Genomic DNA, 18,426 nt, shown 5'->3' with positions numbered 1-18,426 from the left:
TATTGTCGCTCATTTGAGGAAATTGTAATCATTTGTAACTACTGTATGCACTGGCAGAACCGCTTTTCGTTTGGTGCTTAAAGGGATAGTTCGGGATTTTTTGATGTGGGGTTGTATGAGGTCCTTGCCGACAGTCAGTGTACTACATGCAGTAGTAGAATGCAGCTGGCGCGGTCCCAGTTTGGAGAAATGGAGACCGGCAAGTAGAGCTGTCTGCTGAGTGTGAACAGGGTCGCTGGGATCACGCTGGCTGCATTCTACTACATGTAGCATTGCTCACTGACTGTTGGCAAGTACCTCCTACAACCACACATCAAAAAACCGGAACTATCCCCTTTAATATCACATTTGGTACATAAACAAAATTGTAATTGGGGTGATGTCCATTCCAGCTGCAAACACCAGCTTTATGGTTGATGCAAAACATTTGTTTATTATGGTGGACAGTTGTGGTATTTAAAAAATCATTTAACAAGATATCAAGATCTCAAGAACAGCACTATTTCATACTCTGTTGTAGTGATTTGGGGTTAACCTAATCAGAAAAGCAATGTTGAAAAGAAAGTGCACTTTCTTGGAAAGATTCACGGTGACCCTTGTGGGTTACGGTCATGTCTGTCCCACTTACGGTATATATACATTATTATACATTATACATTATTATATATGTTATATACATTATTAAAGCGAACAGGAACCAAGTCATTGCCATCAACCAAAAGTATCTCATTTTATTAAGTTCATCTGGCTTTATACAGTAGTGGAATTAAGATTTCCCACTGTGCTTCAATAACAATAACATGCTCATTTTGATAATGCGGTATTTAAAGTTTGAAGCATGCGGCTAAGAAAGTCTGCAGTTTCTGTGGCCCTTTGCTTTTGTTTTGGCTCACGAGCGTCTATTTAGAGGCGTGTTTACTGGACGACTGCCCATTGCGCTCGATTACAATGACTCAGCAGGCTTCCATGCCGTCGCAGTAATGAAGTGGGAGTCACAGTGGGCGGGTTCCAGAGTGACTGACCGCTATTCTGTAGCTCAGCTACTGGGCACAGCGCTTTGAGTGGCAGACAACAACAGCAGCAGCAGCAGCAGCAGCGCTGCCTGGCAGTGACAGACAGCGTGGCGGAGGCTGAGCATCAGACCTACCACACAACCACAGGCAGGAGACTCTGCCGGAGCCCTTCACCATGTGTGTGTTTGCTTAAGTGTCAGGAGGAAAAGGTGAATTACATTTCAAAGCCCAGTAAATAAAGTTTGTATTGATTTAATCCAACATGTAATCCGTTTTGCTGTCTGACACTGATTCTGGCAATAAAAGAGAATCATGTAAGACAGCATTATAGATAATACGACCATAGATCAAATGGAGTTTGGCCAGGGGAAGGGCAATAGATCATGTTCAAACTAGACTGCTTAGCCCTGGAATTCATAAACTACCTCCGAAATCGAGGTGGCTTTCAATTTAAGTTTTCAATTTACAGATATAGGATTTGGTATCGGGTTGCTGTAGTTTCATTGTCAACTTCAGCCGGGGGTTCTGTGGATCGGGAACTGTATCTCTCTCTCAATCTGTCGCTCAACAACAGAACCGTGCGCTGCCTGAGGCCCACAGAAAAATAAATAAATAAATAATTAAATAAATAAATAGTACGCTGATCATTTCAGTGTATCTCTGACTGTAATCATTTAATAGCTGGCATATAGTTCAAATCATGACACACACTACCCTTACTTTATGTAATGGTAGAGCATTTTAAACCTCGTCTTCCTTTTCAGTTATACGGCAGAAAAAGATGACAAATTTCCCTCATATTTTTCACACAAGCATTTCCCATGTTTTTTCACCAGCAAATAAGCTGATACATGCATTAATATATATATATATATATATATATATATATATATATATATATATATAATTACAGTTACGAGAAGCATATTATAAATGTATTTAGAATTTGAACAGCAAACTCAAAGTGCACACAGCAGTTTAGATGAATTACTGTGGAGTCCAGACAATGTTAATCCTTTGAATAAATGAATTATAATTGGTACTCCATTTTACTTTTATATAAAATGATTAAAATAATTGTTTAAATCGTTACAATTGTAGAACATTGGGTCATAGCAGGCTATTCTTCTAAAGCACACATATATTTGAGTGCTATCTGCTGCAATCCATTCTAACAATTGCATGCCTTGTGAGGATGAAGCTTCATTGTTCTGTAGTGTTTCTAATATTAAGCAAAGATTAGAACATCAGCCAGTCAATATTGAGCTATAGCCATTGGTTACTGAATTAATCAAGCCAATGACAGCATTACCAACATTTAATGTTATTTTAATATAACTTGACATTCTAAATGTCTAAATTCAACATTACCATGGCTATACACACATGTATTCCCTTATTGGCCGACCTGTAACTATGAGGTGCTTGCACCACCTTCTGGTAGCAAAGGCTACAGTACATTAATATATTAGCACAGGTAACACAGGTAACAGATGGTAACACTTAAACCTGGGGAGGAGGTTGGTATTTAAAATACTGTTAAAATGTAATTTCATGACGACTATTGACTCTGAACATTTTTGTGAATATTTATAGAATATTTATTTTTCAAGTTCCACTTGGGTGTTGATGTGAAGATGGAACATATTTTATGCATTATTGCTCTCTAGTGTTCAAAACAAGCATGTGCACCAATCGGCGGCTGTAAGTATGGCATGGAATTTTGCCAAATATCTCTCAGACAGAAACACATGCACAGACGCAACCCTACCCCTCCCACACACGTGCACGTGTGCACACGCACGCACACACACACACACACACACACACACACACACACACACACACACACACACACACACACACACACACACACACACACACACACACACACACACACACACACCTCTTACCTTATCTGCTCCAGTGAAGTGAATCTGTGGGGCGTCCCACACTTTGCTGATCTTCTCTCTGAGTTTCAAGTCCTTGGAAATGACGAGGCATTTGTTGATTTCCACATGTGGATAGATCACTTCTAGTCCTCCACTTAATTGAAAAAGAGTAAAAGATCAACCTCAGTCTGTTGATTGATTTCAACACAATGTAAAGGGAACAAGATTAATCACAGAGGTATTTTGGGGGCTACACATTTTTGGGGGTCCCGGCTCAAAAAGGTTGAGAACCCCTGCAGGGATGACATATTTTTGTAGTCCAACCCAGAAGTCATACACTTCCTGGTTCCCTCTTCAGGAAGTCATGGGATTTTTATATGGGAATTTGGTTAAATGCCTAAAATAAGGTCTGTGGTTAACAAACGTTAATGAAACGGCAAACTTTGTGTTTCAGCACGATAATCTTCACAAATGGGGACCACCTTTATGATTTTTGAAGCATTTTCTGAAACCCGTGATCTTTAACAATCACATTTACCGGAAGTGTTGACATCCGGGTCTCAGGTAGGTCTTATGGGCCCTTCAAATGGGGTCGTGTTTACCGTGTTTACATCATGAGTCCATATGAACGCCCCCTCATGTGGTATTCACGACATGGTAAGTGGGAATTTTCAGAAAGCTTCGAGTTCACGATTTGTGAAGATGGCCATGTGGTGATGTCACAGAATAGGCTACAATGAATATAAGATGGATAGCTAAAATCACTACAATTTCAACAAAGAACACCTGCTGCACCTGTCCATCGTGTCACAAAGTCCTCTGTGACATGATGGGTGGCACAGGTGCAGCAGGTGTTTCACAGTATGTGAAACACAAATATGCTACTTAAATTTGAAGTATTTTGTCCAAAGAGATAGGCAGGCAGGGAAGCTTTCAGGCAAATTCTTGTGTCTTTGCCAGTTTTCTCCCATGGCTTCCCGTTCACCTGCATTCCTCTAGCTAAGCTTTGACGGCAGATGTCCCTGATGGGCTACTTACTGACAGAAAGAGGCATCGTGAGGACTCAGAGTTGGGCTGTCTGTTGCTCCTGCCACATGGTGAGGCCCCAACAACACACACACAGCAACCGATAACACCAGCAGCGGCCCTGGCACTGCCTGCAGAGCAGCAGTGTGCAATGAGTTATTACTTTTAAATGGTATTCTTCTGCCAAGCAGTATAGTTCTCCAATGTAGCCTACATTGTGGTTGTTAGGCGACACGTAGCCTACATAACCCTACTATTTGACACATCTTCCTTTTAGCTGCTATGAGGTCAAGTGTGCGCTTATGTTTATTTTATGTCAGCCAATCAGAGCTGAGGACCGCCACTATCATAATTTTATACCACCTGACCTGACCCCACCTAAACCTGCTAGGCTAGTTCTTGTGACACATCAGCAACGTTGACACTTAAAGGTCAAGTTTACTTAAAACCTAAGGTTGTTTAATACAAACTATGAATATTAACTCCTTAATCTCCTATGAAGTGTTGGTTAGGACGAGCTGAACACTGCACAAAAAATGTCATGCCAATGATGACAGATAGGCCAAATTTCACTTGCTTGGGGAGGGGGGGATTGCCTATCTGAAATACATTGATTTGCAATTTTGCATAGAGGACTAGCAAATTAATCACAGTGCAACAGCTATATAACAGCTAGCCTAAGTTAGTAGGCTACTAGTCTCGCTGGCCAGCCTCCTCTCCCTTCAGCCTCCTCTCCCTTCCTGGCCAGCGAGACTAGTAGGCTACTAGCTTTACTTTTTGCAGTGTATTCAGACTCGAACAACCTGCGTCTGTCTGTCCATGGTCTGTCCGCACGGCAATTAATTTATCAAATTCCCATGACTGGCATATAATACTAAGTAAAACAGAGTCTGCAGACTGCACCTTCGTCATTTAGTTCTCGTTTTAACGTTACCATCGAGATTCGGAGCTCCAAAGTTGCCCAATGTGCGTCGCTGCAGGTGTAGGCTACTAGTTGCTCAGTCAGCTGTTGTTGCTGCCGCTGCTGCGCAGTAGCCGCCTACTTACATAGGATTGGTGGAAGAGTTCCATGTGACAATAATAGAGGCGCACGCACGCACGCACGCACGCACGCACACACGCACACACACACACACACACACACACACACACACACACACACACACACACACACACACACACACACACACACACACACACAATAATAATAATAATGATAATAATAATAATAATAATAATAATAATAATAATAATAATAATAATAATAATAATGATAATAATAATAATAATAATAATAATAGAGGCAAGACAGAAGAGTGGACATGGATTCAGCTGCACATGTTGCTCCTTTTTTTTAATTTAATAAACATTATTTACACAGCTCCCTCCTTACACCCCACATTTTCAAGAACACATGCTACAGGATTCCAGATTTACAGCTCTTCAGAACAACCAAAACACCTGCTGACTAGGGAAAAGGTCATCCAGGCTTTGAACACTGAGGAAACATTCAAGTTTTTTTGTTTTGTTTTTTCTTACTCAACCATTTCAGAACAAGGCCTCTTAAACTATGCAGTTGTGATTGTGCAGCATATTCTATTCCTGGTGCTGCTAAAGCTCCCTTTGGTTTGTGCTTATCTGCAGCGGTGATATTAGCACCCAAACATGAAAAGGGCCTCAGTCGACAACTTCTCTATTTTATGATCTAATCTTTTTACCTGATGTTGTCTACTTATCTAATGATGTTGCAATGCTGTACCCTCTAATGCAGTCTGAAGAGAGGACCACGTGGTGCTACAAAGCAGTGCAAGTTTGTGGTTTCAAAGTCAGGCATAGGCTATGCATAGTACAAAAACAGTATCTATGTTGAACTATGCGATAGCTAGTATCAATTGCTATGCCATTTTTAATCGCAAGTCATCATACAATTTGCTTTTTCATTTTTGTTATAATCCAACTTCCAATGACCACACCAAATCAGCATTTTGTAATGATACTGACTCCAAAATTGGAGCTCATTATCATAGAGCAAATTTTAATGTGACGAAACAAATTTGAATTCCCTGCATTTATTTAATGATAAATGTCACAAATTGATCACGGTGAGACACATTTTTCAGCAATTTGCATTCACGGCGTTTAAAGAACATAGAACCTAAGCAGTGTTCAAACTATTAAAAAGCACCCTCCCAACATCACACACAATTACTTAACACCCAGATTATGTAATATGTACACTTACGCACATACAACCAGGTACCATGGTAACTTAACATCTGTAGCACACAAACTAGGAACCAGAGTTACACTATTCCCATTCAGTAGCTACCGCACTACACTGTACATTAAGGCGTGAGGTGTCTGATACAGAACATTGTAGAGCAGAAGCATTGAGAAATGCATTGCACTGAGAAATTAAGTGCATGTTAATAAATGAAATTGAGCTCATTTAACCACTATAACAACACATAAACTCCTGCAGTTAACCCATTACAATAACGTGTAGACATGACAGACAATTGCTCTTAAAAAAAATCACAAACAGGATTAAGTTGACTCCGAGAGAGTATTATTTTGAATATGTATGCCAAAAGAGATATGAAGAATTAACAAGATATTGAAAAATATAGTACCCATGTTTAATTAGCAACATTAAAAGAGACATTTTCATCTCATTGAGAACAATGTAAAGCTACTGCTTAGAGCACCAGCACCACCACTTCTCATCTATATCTTACACCTTAAATTATGATAAATAAACTATCTATTTTGGCGAGCCTTGTTCATGCAGTCTAGCTATAAGGTCAGGACTTAATGCAGGCAAAAATCTGGTTTTGTCACAGAGTTGATCCATACCTATTAATAGTTTTAAGTTCTTTATAAGGCTATATAAACCTATCTAATCACTAACTGCAAGGAAAATAACCTTAAGTCTAACCAATCATATGCAGGATTGAAGCAAGCCTTTCTTTAACATATGCTGCAAAAACAAATGCAGCAATCAATATTTTCTTTTTTGACTATGGCATGTCGAGCATAATACATGTATGCTTTATGGGTATATCATAAAAACTTTAATATCATAACATGTGTCTACTATACTTTGCACTTATCCTATTTTATAGTCAACTGTTCATTTGTACTGCATGTAATTTGCATGTATACTAGTATATAGTTAGTAGATGTAACTGGAGGCCAGCACCAGGATCTATTAAAATATGAGCTAATAGCAAAGCCACAATGAATATTCAGTTATTTTTGACAACATTATGTAGCTGCACAGTAACTTAATGCAAGTCAGATAAGTCAAGTCTATATTCAGTGTATGTATTACTGAGTAATACTGTACTAGTCTACTCACTGCCTGCAGTGCACAATATTAGAATAACTACATACCGGTATTGGAGAGTGATGCAAGTTACTTGCACTCCATATCTCTGATACAACCTACATTACTACCCATATTGAATGAGCACCATGCTTTTAAATGAAAACAATGTTGTAGGCCATCTTTCAGTCAAGTAACGACAGCAGAGAATAATCTTCAGCATATTATTCTGTGAAATGTGCAAAAAAAGAGGAAGAAAAAAGGTCAAATGATTTGACCTAAACCTCTTCACAACTCTCAAAACTTTTGAATGGTCATGACCCTATGGCCTCTCCAGTCCCATTCAAATTGCTGCAACGTGTGTCAGGACACCATACTGTCCTCAATGCCTCTCACCAGGAGGCTGCTACTGGAGGGTGTGCTCGCTCTCTGTGGAGAAGAGTCCACAAAGTGCAAGAGATGTGTAGAAGGAGAGGGATGACAAGTAGAAGGTGGCGGCATGTACAAGTCTTAAACAGCCAACCGCAGACAGTCATGGGGCATACTATCGTCGACGACTACCTCTACAGGGCATATCACCACCAGTGACAGGTAACTTAAGCACTCCATCACAGAGGGATGGTAGAGTACATGCAGTCACTCCAGGGTCTGCAATGCTTCAGATACATGTGTTGCTTTTCAGGATGACTGTGATCAATCTGGTTGAAACACTCAATGTAAAGCTGAATGACTCAGGATACAGGTAAGACTCGTTGAGTAACACATACTGTACATGAAATAATGATGATCTAGTTTGTTTCCACTGGCATTTGACAGAAAATACAGGAATTTTCCAAGATTTGGGGTCTCTTGTGTCATTTCATAGGACGTTGAATGCATTCATGTAAACTAAAGCCCTTTTTTGACAAGAGGCCACGAATCACAAGACCACAATACAGAAATTCTGGGTGTTTCCAGACTACGTCACCATTACTGCAGCTGTGCAAGCTGTACACAAACATTCAAAAATAGAATGACTGTACAAAAACGAATCAAGCCTGCCAGCATTTTCATTTCTGCATATTCATCCTTATAATCATCATCATAATCGGCAGGGTTCTTAGTGTGTATGACTTCAAATCTGTAATTCCTGGGAGGGTGCACTCAGTTTCTTTGTATCTCCTGTTGAGGAGATCATACTATACACGTAGCTTGGTAGATTGTACAAACACTTAAGGGAGAAGTGTTCTATCTCTGAGACTTCAGTTATGTGTTGAATTGCTGGTCATTGCAGCTGATAAGCAGCACTTGGTTGTCAGTTCAGGTAGAATTGATGGTAATTATGATCATAGGATAAAAGTTCTGTGCCAGTCCTCTTTCAAAAACTTAACCCGGGTCTCGTTTTGTTGAAACACGTAGTGAGTTGATCATCGATCAATGATGAGTTGTCATTTGGGCCAGTATACTGTGCCATCTGTCAGTAGGTTTGAGTCTCACAGCTCTTACATAGCACAGCAGTGGATAGAACACACTAAGATCCAAATCTAAGAGACAAAGCTCATTACTTTCACTGCCAGATTGAGCTGACCTTGCAAAACCTAGAAGAGGGACTGCAGAGGCAAACGAATGGAAGGACAAATTGTGGGCCTGGATAAACTGGGCTTAACAAAGCCAGCAGAGCTTATCTTCTTCTGCTGTATCATTTTACCGCTCGCATCCAGGGCGTCCGTTCGAGCGCGGGCCCTGGCCTCGCATCAGATGACAGCGGAGGAGCCGGCGGGAGAGTTTGAGGAAGGGGAAGAAGGAATGTTCCAGAAGAGCCACTTGCGTTTGCACTGCCGTCTCTGGTACAGGTAGTCCTCCTTGTCGCGCTCCTTTCGTGCCCTTTGGTAGTGGTCGTCCTCCTTCAGGTACCACACCGGTGGCCAGCGCTGTTTCTCAAAGTACTCCTGGTTCTCTGCAGGAGAGGCAACACGTTCAGAAAGCTGAAAGGCTTCTTCTGTATGTGCAGGATGTATCATATGTCGATCACATGTTCTGTATGTGCAGGATGTATCATATGTCGATCACATGTGGGCGTCGCAGCCGCAGTAGTGATAGGACTGCTTTCAATTTTGAATGGTGTACTACTTCTCCCCATGTTTATTTGCAATCATTCATTGGTGATGAGCAGTGTTGGGCAAGTTACTTTCAAAATGTAATATACTACATATTACTAGTTACTTTCATTTGAAAGTAATAAGTTACTTTACAATATTACTTTCTGTGTAGAGTAACTCGTTACTTATTACACTACTTTTGCATTACTTTTACCAAAACAACAGCAGCAGCAGAATGACATCGCCACCCCGGAACCATCCCAAAAAATAATTTCAACTGCCTTGAAGTCAGTGTAAACAATCCAAAACTTTGTGATTGTCATCTATAGTGGTTATTTGCATAAAAACACACAGTTTGATTAAGAAATTATTGTATCTTTTTTTAAATATGTGCTTTGATTGAATAAAATGTAACTCAATTTGTAACTTGAGTTACTTGACAAAGTAACTGGTATAATATTACTGAAATCCTATAAGTAATAAGTTATATTACTAAGTTACTACTAAAAGTAATATATTACATGTAATATGTTACTTTTGTAATGAGTTACCCCCAACACTGGTGATGAGTGATAGCATATATCAAGGAGGATGCTGATTGTGACAGTGAGTGGCAGCCCGTCTAGTTCTATGAATTGAATAAAAGTATCCCCATGTCTTGTTTTCACATGACATGGGATACTTTTATCAGAAAATTCTTGTGTAATTGTATACAGATAGGCTACTTGCAAAAACAGCCTTTTTTGCAATCAGTTGGTACAATTGTATTTTTAGATCATCACCCTTTAGCGGTTTGGTATTGTCACTTGTCCTTACTCCTTATCAAGACAAGAGTAGGGCTAACATGAGACAAAGGAAATTGAAACTAACCAATATAGGCAGCGACGGTTACTGCACAAATCCTTGATTAAATAATGCAGTAATATAACTACTTAAAAGGAACTATGAGTGATTTTGTGGTGGGAGCGGTGGTACACTGAGCTTAATCTGCTTTATACAGATTTGATTTAAGTTGACCAGCGTTCTTGAAAGCCTATTACACAAGGTTTGGGTTTCATGCTGGGATGTTCCAAAGGGCCACATAAAGCCTTTCATGGGCAGCACCAGGCTGCTTCATTCCAACACTGTAGATCAGATTTTCACTGGTGTGTTACTAGATCATGTGTGTTGTTTTCCGTGGTGTGTTACTAGATCATGTGTGTTGTTTTCCGTGGTGTGTTACTAGATCATGTGTGTTGTTTTCACTGGTGTGTTACTAGATCATGTGTGTTGTTTTCCGTGGTGTGTTACTAGATCATGTGTATTGTTTTCCGTGGTGTTACACTAGATCACGTGTGTTGTTTTCACTGGTGTGTTACTAGATCATGTGTGTTGTTTTCACTGGTGTGTTACTAGATCATGTGTGTTGTTTTCACTGGTGTGTTACTAGATCATGTGTGTTGTTTTCCGTGGTGTGTTACTAGATCATGTGTGTTGTTTTCCGTGGTGTTACACTAGATCACGTGTGTTGTTTTCACTGGTGTGTTACTAGATCATGTGTGTTGTTTTCCGTGGTGTGTTACTAGATCATGTGTGTTGTTTTCCGTGGTGTGTTACTAGATCACGTGTGTTGTTTCCCCTGGCATGTTACTAGATCATGTGTGTTGTTTTCCGTCGTGTGTTACTAGATCACGTGTGTTGTTTTCACTGGTGTGTTACTAGATCACATGTGTGTTGTTTTCACTGGTGTGTTACTAGATCACGTGTGTTGTTTTCACTGGTGTGTTACTAGATCACATGTGTGTTGTTTTCACTAGTGTGTTACTAGAGCATGTGTTGTTTTCACTGGTGTGTTACTAGATCACATCTGTGTTTTCACTAGTGTGGTACTAGATCACGTGTGTGTTACCTGTAGACTTGGCCTTCATGTCTCGGGGAAACTTGCGACACACACTGTTATAATTGGTGCAGATGTGGTGAAGGCACCAGCCAGTGAGCTGCTGGGCACAGTGGAACTGTGACGACAACAACAACAACAGCAATATGATAAGGAACAGCAGGAGACAGAGAGCAACAGCAATATGATACATTATTAATTTCATGACATCATGACTCCAAGTAAGACTCCACGCACTGCGGATTGGAGTTTTTTAGTTCCACAAACATTTCTCGGAGGCACAAATCCGCTCCTTGATTTAAACCTCAATGGGCCTCCGTGTGGCATTAGTGACACTGACTGAACCCCAGTGAAAATGGCATGGGGTAAAAGAGGAGCTCGTTATGAAGCTTGGCACTCCCGCTAATGACTGAAAAATGCAATCTAGTCATACTGTAGGCTATCTGACCTTCCAAGATCATGAATGAAGAATGAATGGGGGGGGGGGATCATTGGCATTGTTTTTTATTCATGTTCTCACCAGAGTTTCTTCTTTCTTTTGGTTGATTATCTCTGCCTCAAGAGCAGCTCTGCCTCAGAGAAATGCTTGTATTGTGGTGACATCTAGTGGACATAATTCGCAAGTACGAGTAGGGGCAAAGAGAGCCACAGTCACGTGGCCCGCAAAGGACTATGTCATACGAAAGACTATACTGTATTTGCCACGTTCAGTCTTGACGTAGTCGGTCTGTCTCGCGACTTGAGAGCGGCTGCGAGCGAGCGATGCAATGTAAGAGTTCGAGGAAATAAACGTCTCCAGCACTTGCCTGGAGCCAAAAGAGAAGCGACTTGTCTCTCTGTTCCTGCATCTCTTCAGTATATAACTAAAACTCCAATCTGCTGAAGGGATTAGGCAAATGCTTTGTAGTTCCAGTTTGGAGGTGATTGACAGGTCACACTACCTGGGCCATATCCAAGTACACCAGAACATCTCCGTCAATATCAGCCCCCATCATCGCTGTCTCCATCAACACTGTCACTGTGTAGAGTTCTGAAACAAATGTATAGGCTCGTCATTCAACCAACATAAAGGGCGTGTGTAATACAATCCCGTAGTTCACTTTTGAACAGTAATAAGCGTGCGAAATGCAATACCTGTAAGGGCAACCAGGTGGGGGAGGCAAAGACGATTGGCAAGAACAATGAGCTCCATTGCATCCAGGTCAGCGCGAGAACAAAAGCGCCCAGTATAGAGATATTCTAGCACAGCCCTCATACAGCTGCGAGTCGTGTTGGGAAACAGCACCTAGGAGACGGGAAAATGTGACACAGCATGATGGCAAGTCATCACTTTGGTGCCTGAGGCTTTTGCTGATTTTTGCATTTTATGGAAGAGCGAGATCAAATCTAGAAAATTACATCTTTTGTACTTCGTTCTTAGCGCTCACCATGAAAAGAAAAAGTAAAAAAGTTTGTTACAACTTCATCGAGAGTGCTACGGTAGCACAAAACAGCAGAAACATAAAAGAAAATGTGTCTCAAAGCCGTAATTTTGGTTAGTAAATGTAATTAAAGTAAAATAATGAGAATTTTTGATCTGTATATACAGTACAGCAGTGGGATTTGACAGGCTGAAAAGCTCTACCTGAGCAATATTTCAGTACATGTATTATTTTACTCTATGGAGATGTAATGCTAATATAGGGCTATGATTTTCTGATCAAGCAGAAAGACATTGTGGTGCCTAAGCTCACAGAACTATGCTAGAACCACAGAGGTTAGCATAATAATCTTATTACAACAGATTTGTATTCCTCTAATTAAGTTACAGGCCTACTTGGTACGCAGAGCACATAGTTCTGTGGTGCTCAACTTTGGTCTGTACATCTATTGTTCTCTGTTGTATTTTGTATGTTTTGCACAATTTGTGAAAGAATATACACATCTATTTCCAATTGTTATTTAATTATAAATAATAGTCATTACAATTAAGTATTGATAGTGTGAATAACATTTGGAAATGTGGATAATGTGGTACGAAACACTTGCACACTTTTGGTTTTGGTGACTTGCTCTGGTTTTGGTCCGGACTTGGACTCTACTAGGTCTGGTCTTGGTTTGTCTGGGATTTGGCTGGTGGTCTTGACTGCAGCCCTACAGACCAGTGGTGTGGAATACCTCACCTCTTTGGTGCAGCTCTCCACAAACGGCCCCCCAAACATAGCAGCCATCCAGTCACAACTAGAGATGAGTAAGGGCTTATGGGCCATGATCGTCCCATCGTCTAGCTTGAACACTACATCTGCAACACAGAGGTGATACGCTGTGTTTTTATTTTGTTCCTTTCAGCAGTGAAAAGTTGATTTAGCAGTACAAGAGCATCTCCCCTTCAATACTTCTCTATATTCAAGCAGAGAACATCCTGAAAACTGGGACAAATGAAATCCGCTCACCAGAAAAGGTTCCTTTGGCCAAGCACTCTTTGACTCTGTTTGTGCGGCGTACATGGAAGGCTTTGGTGATTTCTTGGTTCATGAAGGCTTCGTTGTTTAGTATATTTGCCACCATCATCCGCAGGTCGAAAACCTCCAGCAGCTCTGCGATGTGCGCAATGTGCATGAGCTCTTTCTCGTGCTCGTCCAGCTGACCCGTGTACAGGTAGCGAAGCACCGCTCGAAAAGGACCGAGCTGCATGGACTGGTCCATGTGCACGACGGTCATGGGCCTGGGGCTGTAGGTCACCGGGTCGTCCACCAGCTCCTCCTGGATACTGACAAACGCTCTACTCCACGAGGCGAGCAGTCGGCCCCGCCGCCCGCCCTCAGAGTCCCTCAGGGTGCCGTCACTCGTGCAGGCCCGCAGGTTGGCCCTGTCCCCGTCGTCGCTGCTCTCGCAGACGTCAAAGCTGGCGGCGCGCATCAGCTGCTCTCGGCCAGAGGGGGCGCCGCGCGGGGGCCTCTCGGCCTCCTCGGGTTGCGTGTCCATGATAAAGAGGTCGTAGAACTTTGAAGAGGATGTCGCCAAATATATCTTGTGTGCAAAGATCTTCTGTCGCTCCTGCAGGACCAGGATGACGTCGGCACAGTGGGGGTCCTCCAGGAGGCGGCCCGGATGCTCCTCTGTGGTGGTCGGGGGAGGGGGCACAGTGATTATAGGCGGGGGCGGTTTGGGAGGCAGGAAGGGGGCTTGGAGGAGAGGCCGCTGCACGTTCCGGAGGTGAGACTTCCAGAACTGCAGGTGGCGGCGTGAGATCAGCGCGGCTCGGATGGCGTTATCAAAGACGTCCTTGACTCCAAATTGAGCCACAACGCTGGTCTCAAAATATGGCACTCCCAGCTCCTTGGCCACCTCACGGCCTCTCTCCGGAGGAAGAATCTCATTGGATTTAATGGGTCTGAAAAATAGAAAACTCTATGAAAGGAGTTCCTGGCACTGGATAAACGCTAAGAAAGACGGAAGTACAAGAACATAATATGGCGCATAAATAATCTTGGAACTGTTAAATTCCACAGAATAAGACTTTCAAATGCTTGTGTTTGGCCTGGTACCTAGCTAGAGGCCTGCGTGCCCTGTTGACTGCCTCCAGGTCAGCGTAGCGCAGGTCCAGCTGACAGCCGACCAAGATGACGGGGGCACGGGGGCAGAAGTGCTTGATCTCAGGGTACCACATGGTCTTCACATGGTACAGAGAGTTGGGGTTGGCGATGGAGAAACACAGCACCACCACATCAGACCTGAAGGGGGAGAAGTAAGGTGAATGGAGAGAAGAGGGAGAATATGACTCTGATTCACTTCACTTATTTAGCATCAGGGCAAGAAGGAGTGTTGATACTAGAGTAAGATGGACTTCAGTTTACAGAAACTCACCTGCCATATGCAAAACGGCGGTCCTTATGATGGTCTCCGAAGGTATCCCAGAGGCGAAGGGACACGCTGACTTCGTCCACCACATCTCTGGAGCGCTCTAGTACCTAATAAGAGATTCCCATCTATCACATTCATGGCTATTTATTACCCATCAACAGAATGGAGTTAACACCAAGATAGCGGCCTAATGTGCCAATCAAGTTATAGCACAAAGTGAATGAATGAATGACAAGTTAAAAAAGCATGCACGGCAAACAGTTAGTTTGGCTGCATGACCAGAGATTTGCTTCCACAATTAGCTTCCTGTTGCGTGTCAAACGTGTGCAGAGCATTGACAGGAATCAATGGACTCCAGTCCGTACTCACCTCCTGGCATACTCTGTACTGGTCAATTGCCCAGACCGTGGGCACATGTGTGGCCAGTAGTTGGTACTGCGTGAGTGTGGCATTGCAGGCCCGGGCGCAGATGAGGCGGGTCTTCCCAACAGCATTGTCTCCTACCACCACACACTTGATAGTCTCAACGTTTGGCCTCTCATAGTCCATATCAGAATCTGTCAACTGGGACCTGTCACAATACAACAAAGAAGCATAGAATAAGCACAGATGAGCTTGGCCAAATACCAGGTCGAGCAAAGTTGCATCATTCAGCAGCAGCAGCACCCTGCAATCCTATAAACTATTCACCTGGACAGTACAGGAAGATGAATCAATATGGTAATTAGACCCTCTGACTACTCCTCATCTGCATTGCTCATTCTGCCTGCAGAGCTATCAATGGATGGTCTTGTGACTTCGCTCCAAAGGTAGCTGCTGCCTGTGCCCATTCAGAAGCTCCCTGTCCTTGATATATATAGAAGAAAATATTTAAAGAGACAAGCAAACAATGAGGGAGAATTTACATTCTCAATAAATACAGACTATTGTCAAATCCAGCATAATATCAAATATGCCAAACATTTCAATGCTGAATGTAGCTTACAGGAAAAGCAAATTAGATTTCACAAAGCAGTAAACTGACCAGTCAGCCTGGTCTACTGTAGATGAATAAAGGCTGATACATTACAATCCTATTATCTCAGCAATCATCTAAACAACACCTTTCCTTGCCTACAGTCCTATTATGTTCAAAACTACAAACAGCCAGTGCGTACCTTTAATTAGTACACATCTAATACATACTTGTAATGGACAACTGCCACCAACAATGCAGCAGAAGATTAATTAAATGCAATGGAAGTAAATAGACTACGCCTATGTCTCTTGAAAATGGTGGCTGATTGGTACCCAGACTCGTTTCCAAGGGAACTGTAGCCTGTTTCTCTGTATGTCTCCTATGTAACAATCCTGCATAAATATGCTGCTTCTCGTGAGTCAAAGCATTATGTCTTGATTTATGATCTTGATTTATGACGCCATAGAGTTAAGATGTGTAATAGGGCCATGTAGGTGATGTTGACCTGTTAATAAAGGTTTGTACATTTATACAATGCATGGCAACGAGCCAGCCTACCACTTGCAATTCAGACCATGGCCCATTCATAAAATCAGGCACACTTACTTCTACGGCTGGGTGTCAACAAGACAAACACTTCAACACTTCAAAATATTGGATCTCATCTCAAATCTGTGCAAGGCAGTATATATCGTAGAAAAACAAACACCATGTAGGCATCCACATATTATATTCATTATGAAATATGCTTTTCGTCAACAAAACAGAAGTAACCTATCAAACAAGAATTGTGTTTAAGTCATGCAAGTGTTTATTACTACTGTATCTTAAAGGTAATTTCTACCAGCATGCCACACAGCCCATCAACCACTGTACAGGCTACTCTATGGCCAGGGGCTCCCACAAAATAGACCTTCAAACCCCGTTTGAAGGTTTTGTCCAAATATCCTGGCGTGGGAGAGAGCAGTGGGAGAGTGATAACTCTGATCAGAATAGTTATTTTCTTTTTTACAGATTCTCAAATTGTGCTGTAACTTCTTGTGAATGAGGTAAACTTATTGGAGCGGGAGCCCAGTTTGAATCACTGCACTATGCTAGGATTAAATTGGGTAGCTCTGTCTGAAAACGAGGTACTGTGGGGGCTGTTTACAGTATGAAGCCGCCCATTGTACATTAGTAAACAGACCAAGCTGAGTTCTCCCTGACAATTCAAAGCTTTCGTAGGATTGAGTGGGACTATAGCCTAATCAGAAACCAGTGTTTCTTCTATCTCGTGTAGTATCATATTTACAGTATGCAATGCTTATACAATTATTATTATTATTCACAAATCAGCCTTTACTGAATGCACATTCTGCATCAAAGTGACTATGCCTCCAGTGATATAAAAACGGGTTTAGCAGCAGCCTTCCTTGCAGGCTACAGCCTATAGGAGACAATTAAATTGACGCCATAGAGTTACACAGCTTCCAATAATATTGTTCATTCAAATGCATTTTTCTCGCTAGTCGACATTGCGCAATACACGGATTTATTATCTCATAATCGGCATTATAGGCCCGGGCCTGCACAGTGCATCAGCAGATAACGTTAGCCTACCAAAGATGAAAATTGCAGACATTTCCTACCACAAAAACGGTCCCCTTTCCTTTCCCACCAAGGCTAGACAAGTCACAAGGCGCTGCTGCATTACACGTTATGTAACAGCCAGTCAGGGCTAGTAGCCTAGTGCCATGCAATGTTTGGGTCTGTGTGCGCATTGCAAAATGAGCGACATAGAATTAAAAGCCATTTTTCACTTGATCACAATGCAGGGAATGTGCCATTATGTCCACTCACTCACCGCAACATAAGGAAGTGATGCATCGGGTTGGCCGATGATGAACGAGATGAAAAGGGCTCCATCGGATGCGGCTTGCACCTGACGGCGGCAGCTCGTATTTAACGTCATCTTCGAGGCCAGGTTTTGGAGGGTTGGAAACCGGCGGTGGACCGCTGCTGCGTGTAGAAGACTCCTCTGGATCGCTCGGCGTGATAAGTCCGACCGCAGTGCCACACGCGAGCGACGATCTCGAGCCTGTCGGTGAGTTGCAGAGCCGCAGCCCTGACCGTCAAGGAACAACCTCCAGTCATCTACCGTAAAGGCCTCCGTAGCTAGACAGGCAGAAAAAATAACAAAAAGAGAGAGAGAGAGGGGGGGGGGTGGGGGGGCTCTTGCTATTGCTCGAGACGAGTGACATCACTGAAGACATCATCAATCACTGATGACATCACATTTGCTCAAGCGACATCACTGCACTCACTGATGACATCCCTCACTGACTGATGACATTACTATGCTCGACATCACTGATGCAATTTCTCGAGGGACATCACTGATTACATCATCTGTGACATCATCCGTTTATTTGT

The 18,426-nt window shown here is 42.3% G+C and overlaps 2 protein-coding genes across 2 annotated transcripts in view; both read right to left on the bottom strand.

Moving 5' to 3' along the window:
* The window catches only part of pebp4 (phosphatidylethanolamine binding protein 4), a 61,639-nt gene extending 56,702 nt beyond the window's left edge, over window positions 1–4,937 (bottom strand). Inside the window, exons 1-3 of the mRNA XM_083644538.1 lie at window positions 4,866–4,937; window positions 3,944–4,062; window positions 2,927–3,059 (exon numbers count right to left, since the gene is read on the bottom strand). Coding sequence (XP_083500664.1) covers window positions 2,927–3,059; window positions 3,944–4,062; window positions 4,866–4,868 — 255 coding nt within the window. The 5' untranslated portion in view covers window positions 4,869–4,937. The remainder of the gene's footprint in view (window positions 1–2,926; window positions 3,060–3,943; window positions 4,063–4,865) is intronic.
* A 4,055-nt stretch (window positions 4,938–8,992) lies between these two features.
* rhobtb2a (Rho related BTB domain containing 2a) lies at window positions 8,993–17,919 on the bottom strand (the record flags this gene model as incomplete). The annotated part of the gene is made up of 10 exons (XM_083644430.1): window positions 8,993–9,195; window positions 11,226–11,331; window positions 12,155–12,243; window positions 12,348–12,498; window positions 13,376–13,494; window positions 13,646–14,586; window positions 14,741–14,926; window positions 15,060–15,163; window positions 15,426–15,627; window positions 17,858–17,919. The coding sequence occupies 10 exons, from the start codon at window positions 17,917–17,919 to the stop codon at window positions 8,993–8,995; spliced, it is 2,163 nt and encodes a 720-aa protein (XP_083500556.1).
* Between the last annotated feature and the right edge of the window lie 507 nt (window positions 17,920–18,426).

This window comes from Poromitra crassiceps, assembly GCF_964638095.1.
Source record: "Poromitra crassiceps genome assembly, chromosome: 10".
In the NCBI taxonomy this organism is placed as follows: Eukaryota; Metazoa; Chordata; class Actinopteri; order Beryciformes; family Melamphaidae; genus Poromitra; species Poromitra crassiceps.
Note: the sequence above shows the minus strand (reverse complement) of the source record. Positions and strands in the feature narration are given on the sequence as shown.